Source organism: Poecilia reticulata, chromosome 1, assembly GCF_904066995.2.
Source record: "Poecilia reticulata chromosome 1, P_reticulata-male-v2, whole genome shotgun sequence".
Taxonomy (NCBI): domain Eukaryota; kingdom Metazoa; phylum Chordata; class Actinopteri; order Cyprinodontiformes; family Poeciliidae; genus Poecilia; species Poecilia reticulata.
The window spans coordinates 8,962,909-8,976,486 of NC_088830.1; the positions used below are offsets into that span (position 1 = coordinate 8,962,909).

Consider the following 13,578-nt stretch of genomic DNA (forward strand, 5'->3'; position numbering starts at 1 on the left):
TCCTTGCAGTGCGAAAACGGCTCAAGTGTAACAATAATGACCAAAATAAAACAGGAAATATTAAAGTCAGCTAAATTCTCGTTGCGGGAGCTACACAGGACCCCAGAACGCTACGGACCGACGCTGTCGTCATGGCTGCCTAGAGACGAACACTACGCAGCCGCCGGATCTTTTTGAAACATCCTCGACCCGATACTCCACCGTCCTTAGAAGAAAAACCTCTCGTAAAGATGGAAGGAAAACGCAAATTCCAGGCTGAATAATATTAGTGAGGATGAACACAGGGAAAAAAAAAGTGTCCATCATGGCGCAATGCGATGCCAGACAGAACAGATCAGGAGAGGAACACAGCAGACCAGGCACGTGCAGAGGGGAAGGGGGGGGGGGGGTGCTTGAGCACCTGCCCTTTTTGCTCCTTGCCCCTAAGTGCCCTTTTGGTAAATTTTTATTTTTTTGTATTATTTTCTAAGCCCTCTTCTGACGCATAACATGTACTAAAATTATTTTTATCATTTTTTGTACAACATAATAAGCCCTCCGGTCATCTTGTTACCTTTGACCTTTTGCCCGTGAGGCTTGACGCAGTTGCCTCTGCAGTGCGATAAGGAGGCTAACTGGAGCTAAACGTAGCGAACGTTCCAGATTACAGAACAGTTTTTGGTTAATAAAAAAAAAACGTTTTTGGTGAATAAAGTGGAGTAGACTTGCTACTTGTCAGATGACAGAAAACGTTGAAGTATCGTTTCTGCTTCAGCTCGGAGTCGTGTATTAAGCAGAGAGGTAATGAAATACAACAGACACTGTTGTATTTCTTCAGAGAAAGTGGTTCTTTCTCTGAAGAACCACTGAGTGGCAGGAGACAGCCAGGTGAGGAGAAACTGTTCTTATCTATCGATTCAGTATTTTTATCATACAGACATTAGGCTGTTGTTGGTGCGCTATTAGCTAGCTGCTAGCTAACGACTTTGCTAGCAAAACAAGATGACTAAAAAGCTTCTTCCCTGTATTTTAATGATATCAGTCATTCTTCATTATCGCTTATGCAATAAGGGCACATCGCCCGTCCAAAACCGATCATCTCCATAATGGATATATGTCCAATCTTCTAATTTCCTTTACCTAACGCCATTTATTCAGGCTTTAGGTAAATGTATCTTGAAGGAGAATAACACTTAAATAAAAGTCCAACAAGGATATTCATTTAGAATTAAAAATAACTCACCCTGAATTACCACGATAGATATAATGAATGTAATAAAAGTGACATTAATGAAGGGGGGAAAAAACTCAACCCAGACTTTAAGTTTAGGGTCTGGTTCGCAAACTATGAAGTTAATTTTTTTTTTTTCCCAATTATTCAATGGGGGGGGAAAAAAACTAACCTCAGTTAAGTAAAATAAAATTGTAATCAAAACTTTTGGAATTGTAATGATTTCTTTTTTAAAAAACAAATCGTTTTGTTTAAAAAACTTTTTTAAATTAAAAAACTAATTTTTGTCTTGTGAACTTAAAGTTATTTGCCAAACATAAACTTTTATTTGCACACATCATAAATCTTTTGTTGCGATTTTGGGCTCAGCCCACGACTCATGTGAGAATCACAAGCAAAACTTTGACTCCAACAAAAACTTAGAATATTAAGAATAGATTTCTGACATGCAAAATAAGTTTGTTTTGCAAAAAAAATGCACTTCATGAGACGAATGTGATTTAAATGTTTAAAAAAAGTTTTTTTAAGCAAAACTCAGTAGGCTTTTCTCATGGTGACATACATTAACAATTCAATTTTTGCTTTTGTTTTTTTCTTTTTTTTTGCAGTTCCACGTTAAAGTTTGATGCAGCTCTGCTTCCCTGAATGGACCATCTTCATCTCCACTGCAGTATCAGGCAGCTCTTTTATAGATTACAGTCACTAAAAGGTTGCATTGTGCCCTTGTTTATATTTTTAATAGTGTAATTCTGTAAAGACAAAATATGTCTGGTGGTCTAGCTCTGATTTACATATCTTGCTAAATTGCGGGTTTGAATATTGCAATACGTTCCTAGAACAAAATAGACCTGCAGAAAGAAATGACTAATAAAATATCTTGCATAGGCATAGTGTGCTCTGTATGGAGATGTTTGTTAGCTTTGATTGTATATCTCACATTTTTGTAATTTATCATTGTTTATTAAACTCTGAAAACTGAGTGGCTTTGTTAATATTCTGTCCTAGAATGCAGTTAGATGTGCCCTTTTTTTTGTTTTTGAGCACCTGCCCCTTTAATGGTCTCTGCACGGGCCTGCAGCAAACCCTGATATGGTAACATTTTGCTATGATTAAGTTTCTTATTGTGCTTATTTAATGTATAATAATATCAGCCAAAATAATACAAATGATCATTTAAAGAACAAATCATACATTAGATTAACAGTAAATACATAAATACTTCCTACTTTAAAAGGTTTGTTAGGGCTTTCTGTATGTTTTATTTTGAAATGTTTAAATAGTTTATGAATTCATTGTTCAGTGGTCATTAATGCACCAGACCCAGACCTGCAGCACAGGGGCGGTTCTGGACGGGGGCCAACGGCGAACCAAATGTTATACTAAATAAATGTCTTATGTTGATACTCAGTGGTGGATTTTATTTAACCTTCACAATTTTAGTTTAACAATGAATAAAAAATTATAGTGCTGAACGTTTAGCTGCTGTATGGAGATAGGATCACACTTTCCATCTACCAGGGATCTGCGAACTGAATCTCTGGAGAAACAAGTGGCTCTTTGGCTCACTTATTACATCAAATGATAAAATATTGCTGTTTTTTTTGTTTCATTCTTTTTTAAGTGTCGCCATGGAAAAACACTCACTACCCAGGCCCCCGTGGTAAATTTGATCTAGAACCAGCCTCCAAACCTAACTCCTCACTTGTATAAATATTTTAGTAATACTCTTTACAATATCATAATTTTCACATAACTTTTATACTTTTGGAGCCCTGTTTGAGGACACATTGTGATTATTAAATTAGGTATCATGATCAGTTACTCAGTACTTGAGCAGTTTACCAAATACATTTTACACTTGCTTAATTAAACTTGTTTAACTCTGATTGGAGTACTCAATGTATGAATGATTGCTCTCTGGATCACTTTTTAAAGGTTTTGTTGGCTATAGTTGTCTTTATTTGGAGGTAGTTTGACAGGAAAGTTTGTAATGAAAGAGGGGGAAGACATGCGGCCTGCGACCCCCGCCACGATGACTAAGGTCTCAGTATGTGGGTTGTGCTTTGCCCCTGCGCCATCACAGCACCCCCTCTGGATCACTTTTTAAAAACAGAAAACACTGCTATAAATATTGTCTATCGCTGCAGCGGCCATCCCACCCCATGAAAGTAGGGTGACACGCCATGGTGGGCGTCCCTTATTTTGATTTCTGAAAGATGGCAACCATAACGCCAAGCGATCATTAGATAAACCTGCAAATATGAACAGTCGAGAACCTGAGTATTTCCTTACACCAGGATGGTGAAGGAGGTGAAAGAGACATCTGGAGGGCAACAATAAATGTAACTGAGGAATTTTATTTTAAATATGCCTGATTTTTCTACATCAAACAGCTCCTATAAGCCTGTCAGAATGAATCCAGTACTTACTGTTTCTACATTTTATTAGATTTCCTTAAGATGGATCAATAGTTAAAGTATAAGAATACACGAATTATCACAAATCTTGCAATGTTCAGGAAAGTGTTGCATTTATATTTGTTATCACCCCACCTAACTATGATGCTCCAAAATAAATAAAGTTCAGCCATTTAAATTTTTAAATTTTTTAACTTCAGTTGAAAAGCTGGAGTCAGATTTAAAGGGAAGATGGGTGAAGCTAAGTACAAATGCAGGCCACACTGCTCAGATTTTTTTTTATTGGAAGATAAATGTTTTAAAACCACGTTTTGTTTTATGTTGTAGTTGATGATCAAATATTTTCTCACTCATAACAACAAAACCAGTTTTTTGCTTTATGTGTGGAAATTTTTCCCCAGACATGTTTGCTAATAATTAATGAAAGTATCACATTTAGAAATGGTCATTTTTGCTTGTAGGTGCATGTTTTTTGTAATGGACGAAATAGCAGGATCTTTTGTATTCTCCTGATAACATTTATAGGAATTAGACTAAATTTCTTGACTGCGCGGACTCATGATGATCGGAACCTTTCGAACACGGCGTGTTTGAACGGGGAAGAAGTAGATCCGAACACCAGGCTCTTTACAGGCTGATGGAGCTGTCAGCTTAACAGTATGATAGAAAAACAGAGAAAATAACCGGACATTTCCTTGATATGTCTTTAAGCTCAAGTTTTTTTTTTTAAATTATGGAACATGACAAGTGTCAATTTTCTTATTTTGATGGAGAATATTAGCAACGATTAGCCAGATTTACCAAGCTAGCTCTGATAAATGCTCACATATGAGAACCTTCTGTGCTACGGAAGGAGGAAATACAGAGATGTCAGAGATTTAAATCAGTTTTATTTTTCTGTTTAAAGACTGACTGATCTATTTGTTTAATTTCTTACATCATCAGATTATTCCACATAACATTTCATATTATAAATGAAATATTTCACCAGTGGAACTAGTAGTTGTATTAATCAATATTAAGGAATTATTTATTTAAACAAGCGTCTATATATCTTGCTCAAAAGATTGTCAAGCAAAAGTAAAATCTTATTAATCAGTTTTGTCTTATTTTAAATGTACTAAGATATTTTCACTAGAAACTGGACTCAGAACAGTTCTTCAAAATATATTCAGTGTTTTCAGCAAAGTTGAGCTGACTGTCCAGGAACGACGCAAGGTATTTAAAATTTGCCACAGTTTCAACAGGTTGGCCATCGAGAGAAACTGGAACCACTTTAAGGTCTTGGTTAGATAATTAATTAGAGGACTTATGTCTCAGCACGATCTAGAGAAACTCATCCATGCGTTTATCTTTAGCCGCATTGATTATTGCAACAGCGTCTTCACAGGTCTGACTAACAAATCAATCAAACAGCTGCAGCTGATCCAGAACGCTGCTGCTCGCGTTCTGACTAAAACCAGGAAGATAGAGCACATAACACCAGTTTTAAAGTCCCTACACTGGCTCCCTGTAGCTCAAAGAATAGACTTTAAAATACTGTTGTTAGTTTATAAATCACTGAACGGTTTAGCACCACAATGCATTAAAGAGCTGTTATTGTTGTACCAACCGTCTAGACCCCTCAGATCTTCTGGTTCTGGTCTGCTCTGCATCCCCAGAACCAGAACCAAACGAGGAGAAGCAGCATTCAGTTTCTATGCACCACACATCTGGAACAAACTTCCAGAAAACTGTAAAACAGCTGAAACACTGGGTGCCTTTAAATCTCAACTTAAAATCCACCTGTTTAGAGTTGCTTATGGCTAAATTAGGGTTAGAGTGCGGGTTTTGATGTCTTCCATGTTTTTAATTTCTTTTTAAGTCTTTAATGTTTTTCATTTCATTTTATTTCTTGTCTCACTGTCTATTCAATGTTGCATAACTCTATTTTTGTGTTTATTGATATAAAGCACTTTGAAATGCCTTGCTGCTGAAATGTGCTATACAAATCAAATTTGATTGATTGATTAATTAGCTCTACACTTTTAAGAGAATGAAAAATTAATAATAAATAATTTGCAGTATTCTGATTTAGTAATGTAATTATATTAGTTGTGTTTAGGGTTGCCACCCATCTCTTGATAACCGACCTATATTGAACCTATACGGAGCGCGATTTTACAATTATGTATAATAATAAAGAAGTGGTACCCGAGTACTTTATATAGTAGTCTGCCCCAGTCATTGTTTCCCTCGTGGTTTTGGTGTTGCGATACTGTGCCCAACTGCTTTCTGGGTAACAAAGACTAACCGACACGCTGCCTCAGCAGTCTCTCCGCCCTCCCCCCGCTCATGAGACTACGACAACGCGCATTAGTGGGCGTCCCTTATTTTGATTTCTGAAAGCCCGACCCCGAAAAGACGTGACTAAGGAGCAGCTTTAGAAGTACACCGAAAGCTACAGAATCTGGTAAAAACTGTGAGCTTTGCTGAAGTAATTAAAGACACAAGTTAAAATCCCTGCTGAGAGTGGAGCTCCTTCAATCAGTGCTCCTCCGCAGCACTGATTGGCTAAGCAATGTAACGTGATCCTCTGCAGCAAGTGATGGCAAAGCGGGGCGCGTCATCACGACTTTACACAAGTGTGTCTTTACCTCAGCGGCAGAGGCTCCACCGAACCCCTGAGACCGACTCATCGAACCCCTGGGGTTCAATCGAACCCAGGTTAAGAACCACTGCCTTAGAGTCTGCTGAGTATTTTAGTTGTTAACTCTTGTGTCCCTGATGTCCCTGAATACCACTGGGATAAAATAAATGTCTCTAGTTTGGTCAAAAGGTGTGGAAAAAATGTGTATAATTTGTGGTTTAACGAGCTCTAGTGACCTCTGTGTTGGTCAGAGACACTCAAAACCTGGTTTAAATGAAAGCCAAGAGTGTCCCCTTTAAGAAGATACCAAACACTATATTATAAACCTTTGATAAATGCCCATACCATGAGCCTAAACCAGACATTCACCAGTCTAAAAAAACAGAATTTTTCCAAAGGGGTTGTTTACTTCATGACCTGATAACTATGACTCAACTACCATTTTGGAAGGGCTATCATACAAAAATATTAACTAGAGACATGTATCTGTTCAAAAATTATTCATAGACTTTGCCACCCTGAAATGGACAAAAATGTCAAATTTTGGCCTCTGGCCCATGGACTAGCATTCAGTCGTAAAATTAGTTTTTATTCAAACTTCAGCAGTTTTCTAGTTGTTCTGCTGAGGTAGTGACATCAATTTGTGACATCACGCAAATTGATGTCACAAAGAGAACAGAGAACAAAGAAAACAAAGTTGCAATAAGATGATTTTGGATTTGTCCAGACTACATAAACTTTAACTACAGACAGAAGCTGCACGCAATCTTCAAAGAAATCAACATGTCAATGGAAACAAAAAACCTCATACAAGAGCACGAGGCTCTGAAGTTGCAAATTGAACAGCTTCTTCAAAAAGACGATGAGAACATTAAAAAACTTTTTGCAGAAAACAAAAGTTTAAAGGAGAAGAACACCACACTGGCAGAGGACAGAACCACCCTGGAGCAGAAATGCGCAGCCCTGGAGAAAGAAAAAACCTCCCTGAAGAAGAAATGCGCTGCCCTAGAGAAGGAAAACATCACCCTGCAGCAGAAAAACACGTCCCTGGAACAGACCACCTTAGAGCAAATAGACTTCATCGTGGAGCAGTCAAACGCCGCCTTCGATCAGGAGAAGACCGCCATGAAGCTGAAATACACTGCCCTGGAGCAGAAAAACACCACCCTGGAACAGAAATTCACTGCTCTAGAGAAGGAAAAAATCATCCTGGAGCAGAAATGCACTGATCTGGAGAAGAAAAACACAAACCTGGAGCAGAGAAATACCTCCCTGGAGCAGAGAAGCATTGCCTTGGAGCGAATAGATGCGGTTTTAGAGCAGGCAAACGCTACCCTAGAGAAGGATAATGCCTCCATGGAGCAGGAGAACACCGCCCTGAAGGAGAGGAAGATAGCGTTGGAGCAGAGAGGCACCAACCTGGAGCAGGAGAACAGCGCACTGAAGATGAAAAACATTGCCTTGGAGCAGCAGAAGACCGTCTTGGAGCAGATAGACGAAGCCTTGGAGAAGGCACACATCGCCCTGGAGCAGGATAACACCGCCTTGGAACAGGAGAACACCGCCCTGAAGAAGAGAAACATCGACTTGCAGCAGAGAGGCACCACCATGGAGCAGAACATCACCACCCTGGAGCGGAACATCACCACCCTGGAGCAGAAGAACACCTCCCTGGAGCAGAGAATCATCGTCTTGGAGCGAATAGATGCCGTATTGGAACAAGCAAACGCAACCCTGGAGCAGGATAACGCCGCTTTGGAGCAGGAGAACACCGCCCTGAAGGACAGAAAGATCGCCTTGGAGCGGAACGTCGCCACCCTGGAGCGGAACAACAACATTTTGGAGCAGCAGAACACCGAACTAGAAGACGATAACGCCTCCCTGCAGGAGGAAAACGACATGCTCCGCAAGGCAAAGAGCGCCTTGGCAGAGGAAAAAAACCACCTCAAGCTGACATACATGGGCCTGCAGTACAGAAGCGTCGCCTCCGAGCAGGAAATAAAATGCTTGGAGCGTATGAATACTAACCTTGAGCTTGAAGTGGAACAGCTCAACCAAAGGCTGAGGGACAAAGAGGAGCAGCAGAACGAGGAGCTATCAGAAGAGGAAGACGACGAAGACAACCAGCCGTTTTCAGACCAGCCTCAGGAGCGGCCACCTATATTCAGACGTGTGGTCAGAGGTTTCACCAGTACACTTGGGAGAATGTACCAAACAGTCAATCTCAGGCACTGAGTTGAAGCATGGTCATTCTAAATAAAGGGTCATGAGGCCTCCAAGCTTCATGCTTGATTGTCGGTGGCAGAAAAGCTTGAGGACAACAGGACTACGGTGTCGATGGAGCTTGACACTTGGGGGCTGACCTCAAGGGATTTGTGTTGAGTCCCGTTGGTCTCCCGGCTGATTTTAAGGGCTTTGTTGTGGGTTCTGTAGGTTTCCTGGCCTGCCTCCAGGGCTTCATAGCAAGTCCCGTTGGTCTCCGGGCTGACCTCCAGGACTTTGTGGTGAGTCCCGTTGGTCTCCCAGTTGACCTCCAAGGCTTCGTGGTGAGTCCCGTTGGTCTCTTGACCTCCAGGGCTTTGGGGTGAGTCCCGTTGGTCTCCCGGCTGACCTCCAGGATTTTGTTGTGGGTCCTGGTAGTTTCCCGGCCTGCCTCCAAGGCTTCATAGCAAGTCCTGTTGGTCTCTCGGCTGACGTCCAGGGCTTTGTGGTGAGTCCTGTAGGTTTCCCGGTCTGCCTCCAGGACTTCATAGCAAGTCCTGTTGGTCTCTCGGCTGACTTCCAGGGCTTTGTGGTGAGTCCTGTAGGTTTCCCGGTCTGCCTCCAGGACTTCATAGCAAGTCCTGTTGGTCTCCGGTCTGACCTCCAGGGCTTTGTGTGAGTCCCGTTGGTCTCCCGGCTGACCTCCAGGACTTTGTGACAAGACCTATAGGTCTCCCGGACGACCTTCAAGGCTTCCTGGTGAGTCCTGTTGGTCTCCCGGCTGACCTCCAGGGTTTTGTTGTGGGTCCTGGTGGTTTCCCGGCCTGCCTCCAGGGCTTCATAGCAAGTCCTGTTGGTCTGACCTCCAGGGCTTTGTGTGAGTCCCGTTGGTCTCCCGGCTGACCTCCAGGACTTTGTGACAAGACCTATAGGCCTCCCGGACGACCTCCAAGGCTTCCTGGTGAGTCCTGTTGGTCTGACCTCCAGGGCTTTGTGTGAGTCCCGTTGGTCTTCCGGCTGACCTCCAGGACTTTGTGACAAGACCTATAGGTCTCCCGGACGACCTCCAAGGCTTCCTGGTGAGTCCTGTTGGTCTCCCGGCTGACCTCCAAGGCTTTGTGTCAAGTACCTCAAGTACCAGTATCTCCAAGGTTCCTGTTCTGCCGCCAACGTCCACCAAGGTACTTGCTCTGCTGCCAGCGTCCTCCAAGGCTGCTGTTCGCCAGCATCCTCCTCAGATTCCTTTGGTGTTCCTTAGTTGTTTCCATTTAATTCTGCCTTGTTTTCCACATCTGTTCTTCATTGGTGCTTCTAATTATGCTTATTTCTTGTTTCTAGTTATTTTCCTTTGTTCTAGTTTAATTAGGTTCCTTTAGTCTCCTTACTCCTTTGTGTTTGTATTTTGGTTGTTTCCCCTTGTGTAATCTTTCCCCTTTTCCTTTGCCACTTTCTCTTTCCCTTCACAGGCTGCTTCCACTCCCTCCACTCACACCTGCTCATCAGCCCAGGTCCTGCACAGTGGTGCACTTGGTAGCACTGTTGCCTTGCAGCAAGAAGGTCCTGGCTTCAATTCCTAGCCCCGGGTCTTTCTTCATGGAGTTTACATGTTCTCCCAATGCATGCCTAGGTTCTCTCCGGGTACTCCGGCTTCCTCCCAAAGTCCAAAAGCAAGGCTGTTAGGTTAATTGATTTCTGTAAACTCATCCTTATGTATGGATGTGTGCATGCATGGTTGTTTTGTCCTGTCTCTGTGTTGCTAGCGACCTTTTCCAGGGTGTACACCGCCTCCTGCTAGAGATACACAGTAAAAAATGCTGGGTTCTTTTCATAACCCAATTTCTGGGTTGAATTTGTTGAGTCAGAGGTTGGGTTAGTGCTATATTTTTAAGAACATAAAATTACTCTGAACATTTGAAATTGCTGGCTAATTACAAGTTATTTGCAGTGGAGACAGCTATAAGATTGAATTCAGTCATTCTTAAAGTTGGATTTGTGATTGTGTCTTTTCTGTAAATTTTGTAATTTTACATCCAGGATCTTCAGGAGACTTAAGCGAAACCCAAACTCCTTGTTCTCAACGGAGACCTTCTGTATGGCCAAGAACATGAGTCTGCTCCCCCAAGGTATTGAAGCCTGGGAAGTCTGGGCTTCCCTTCTGAAGCTGCTGCCCCCGCGACCCAACCCTGGATGAAGTGGACGGACGGACGGACGGACGGACGGGCGGGCGGGCGGGCAGGCGGACGGACGGACAGACGGATGGACAGACGGATTTCAGACCCATCAACCTGGAAGTTCAGAAGGCTTCATTGATACTAGTTCATAGATACTTCATTGATACTACTCCTGATACTAGTTCCTGAATGAGGACAGTTCCAAATTAATGTTTAGAACAAAATAACTTGTAAAATAACAAAAATAAAAAGTGACTGAAAGTTATAGGTTTAAACAAAAAATGCATAAAAGTACAAAGATAAATTACACCTAAAAATTTCATTAAAACGTGCCTCAATGTTATTAATTTATCAATTATTAAATCTTTAGCAATTTCTCGCATTTAATGGCAAAAATTTATCTTTCAAGCTGCTTTTTAGTACTGCAAATATTTTAACAAGTCATTTATTTATTCCTGTATTTATTTGTAATTATGGTAGGAATGGTTCTCTGTAGTTTACACTTACAGCGCTATGTTATGACTATATGTGCGATGAGGACTATCGAAATACTACTTCAAGTGTCCCTCTTATTACATCGGCTTGCTCTTTGTACTGGTTCAGTAGTAAAATGTTTCAAAACCTCAAGGGTGAGTGGATCAGAAATTAATAGTTGAGAGTTAACATAATCTAAAAAAAAACGAATAAAAAACATTTTAACAGTCTGTTTAAAAGAAGGAATAATCTTAAAAATTAGTAATTTTTTTAAAAAAAGTAGTTGAATTGTGAAATGTAACATTCAGGCAGGAAGAAACCTCAGATAGGAGCAGGTGTGTGACCGCAATACAGCAATTCCAGATTTGACCCTTATTTGTCTTGTCGGTCTCAACCCAGCCAAAGAGATCATGTGTGTTTATGTACGTGTGATGCATGCATTTCTGTATAGGACCAGACGAAGAGGGAACAGCTCGCATTAACCTGCCATTTCACAGTCCACAAAATGCAATAATGTGGAGGCAGAACAGGCACCCTATCCCTACAACACACACACACGCGCGCACACACACACACACACACACACACACACGCGCACACACACACACACACACACACACGCACGCACACAAGCATTCCCTATTCAATATCTTAGGACATGATTGCCTTGACTCCAGCTATAATCACACCATTTTTATAGGACCTTTAAGGTACTGCCCCAAACCCCAAGAGCACTTGCACAGAAAAAATTGTTTGATCTTTACTCCTGGACATTATCACTGAATTACATTTAATTTTATTTACAGATGCCCTCTATAATGTAAGTCCCATTAACATGTTTTACTGGACCATTTTAGTTATAGAATAGTCTACATGTAGATGTATACACCAGCAAGAATCTTCCATGTGGAAAACATTCATTACTGACAGAAAGTTAGCTTACATTTGAAGTTAAATCATTTGCTATTGTTGAACCAACCAACCACAGAGTAACCAGTTACAATTTGGATTTTTACAAGATGATCACATTGAGGAAAAAAAGTGCATCTAACTCAAAAAATAAGAACTCACAATGTCAGAGTTAGCAACCCACTGTCTAGAAACGATCAGATCGTTTAAATTGTATTCTCAGATATTTTATCTGGCAGCTACTTAGAAAGATAAGCATTCATATGTAAGGTAAGATATATTATTTTACGCCCTAGCTTGGTTGTCCTCAGAGCACTAATATTGTTAGCAGCTAGCTCAGTGCCGAGTCACGGACAGAAAATATTATTTTTATTCAGTGGGACTTTCATTCTTAAAGAAAAAAAAATCGAAATAATTTAAATATAACCTATCCAGCCATACAGTCATCGTGAGCCGTTACTATTCCCCCACATGCTTCGTGTCTGATCACGAACAGACACGAACACGGAGTTTCTGTAGATCAGTGCGAATCGTTGACCTACATTGGACCTGAATCCAACAGCAACTCAACATTAACGAACAACTCCAGGATGAATTTGGGTTTACAGAAGCTAAATAAATTATTTACCAGGAGATCAACGCACATAGAAAGTTAGTTTGTTGTTAGCGATAGCATTGTTATCATAGTCTAATTACTTAAAATAGCACAACTCACTACTCACCCAATCAACAGCCATTTAATGCTTCTTCTAGTCCTAAATTTGACCCAACCTGAAACTAAATAATTGTATTCTCCAGGCTTTTGGAAACTTTCTTCTGGCTCATCGTATAATATGAGGTCTGCAGCTCCAGATAGACAGTTGTGTGGAACATCTCAACACCGGGTAAATCCTCAAGATTATAAGAGAGGTATTTTTTACAAGGATAATACGGATCATATCCTAAATAAATAAATAAAAAAATTTCAAGATGTCTCGTCTGTTCCAGCTTGTTTAGGACATTAATTACTGGTTGCATCCATTTTTCTCTGGTTGTTTTGAACAAGAGAAAACCACTTCCGGACCTCCATCTGAATTTCCTTCGTCATCCAGGTTACGTGTTTGAAACCCAGGAATGGCAAACAAGGCTCTCTGACAGTGTTATCCTCAATGTTTTAGAAGCGAGTTAGTAAAACTCACAATAGCCAAAATAACAGCAAAATCAGCAATAGGAATAATAGACATAAAGCTCAAAATAATTTTACCAATTAATAACTTTTCATAAAATACTACGAGTAGAAAGTTTGATTTATTGAATTAATTTGAATTAAAAATTTAACTATCAAATCGGGTAGTTATTCTGAAATTAAACATTTTATTATCCAAATCAAGTTTATTTGTATTGTAGTTTTCAGCAAGAAGGCAGTTCAAAGTATTTTACATAAAAAAAAGCACAAAAATAATGGTCTTGAAATAGCAACGTCTCCTGAAAGTAAGAAATTAATAAATAAAAACGTGATCTGGCTATTTCAGTGGTTCTTGAAGCAATAAACACACCAAACAGCCTTTGTTCATATTTTACCTTTGT

The 13,578-nt window shown here is 40.5% G+C and overlaps 1 protein-coding gene across 1 annotated transcript; it reads left to right on the plus strand.

Moving 5' to 3' along the window:
- The first annotated feature begins 43 nt into the window (after positions 1-43).
- On the plus strand, positions 44-12,982 carry LOC145551039 (uncharacterized). Its single transcript, XM_081604923.1, has 3 exons — positions 44-9,639; positions 9,925-10,138; positions 10,493-12,982. The coding sequence occupies exon 1, from the start codon at positions 7,040-7,042 to the stop codon at positions 8,489-8,491; it is 1,452 nt and encodes a 483-aa protein (XP_081461049.1). The 5' UTR covers positions 44-7,039; the 3' UTR covers positions 8,492-9,639; positions 9,925-10,138; positions 10,493-12,982.
- Positions 12,983-13,578: the final 596 nt, after the last annotated feature.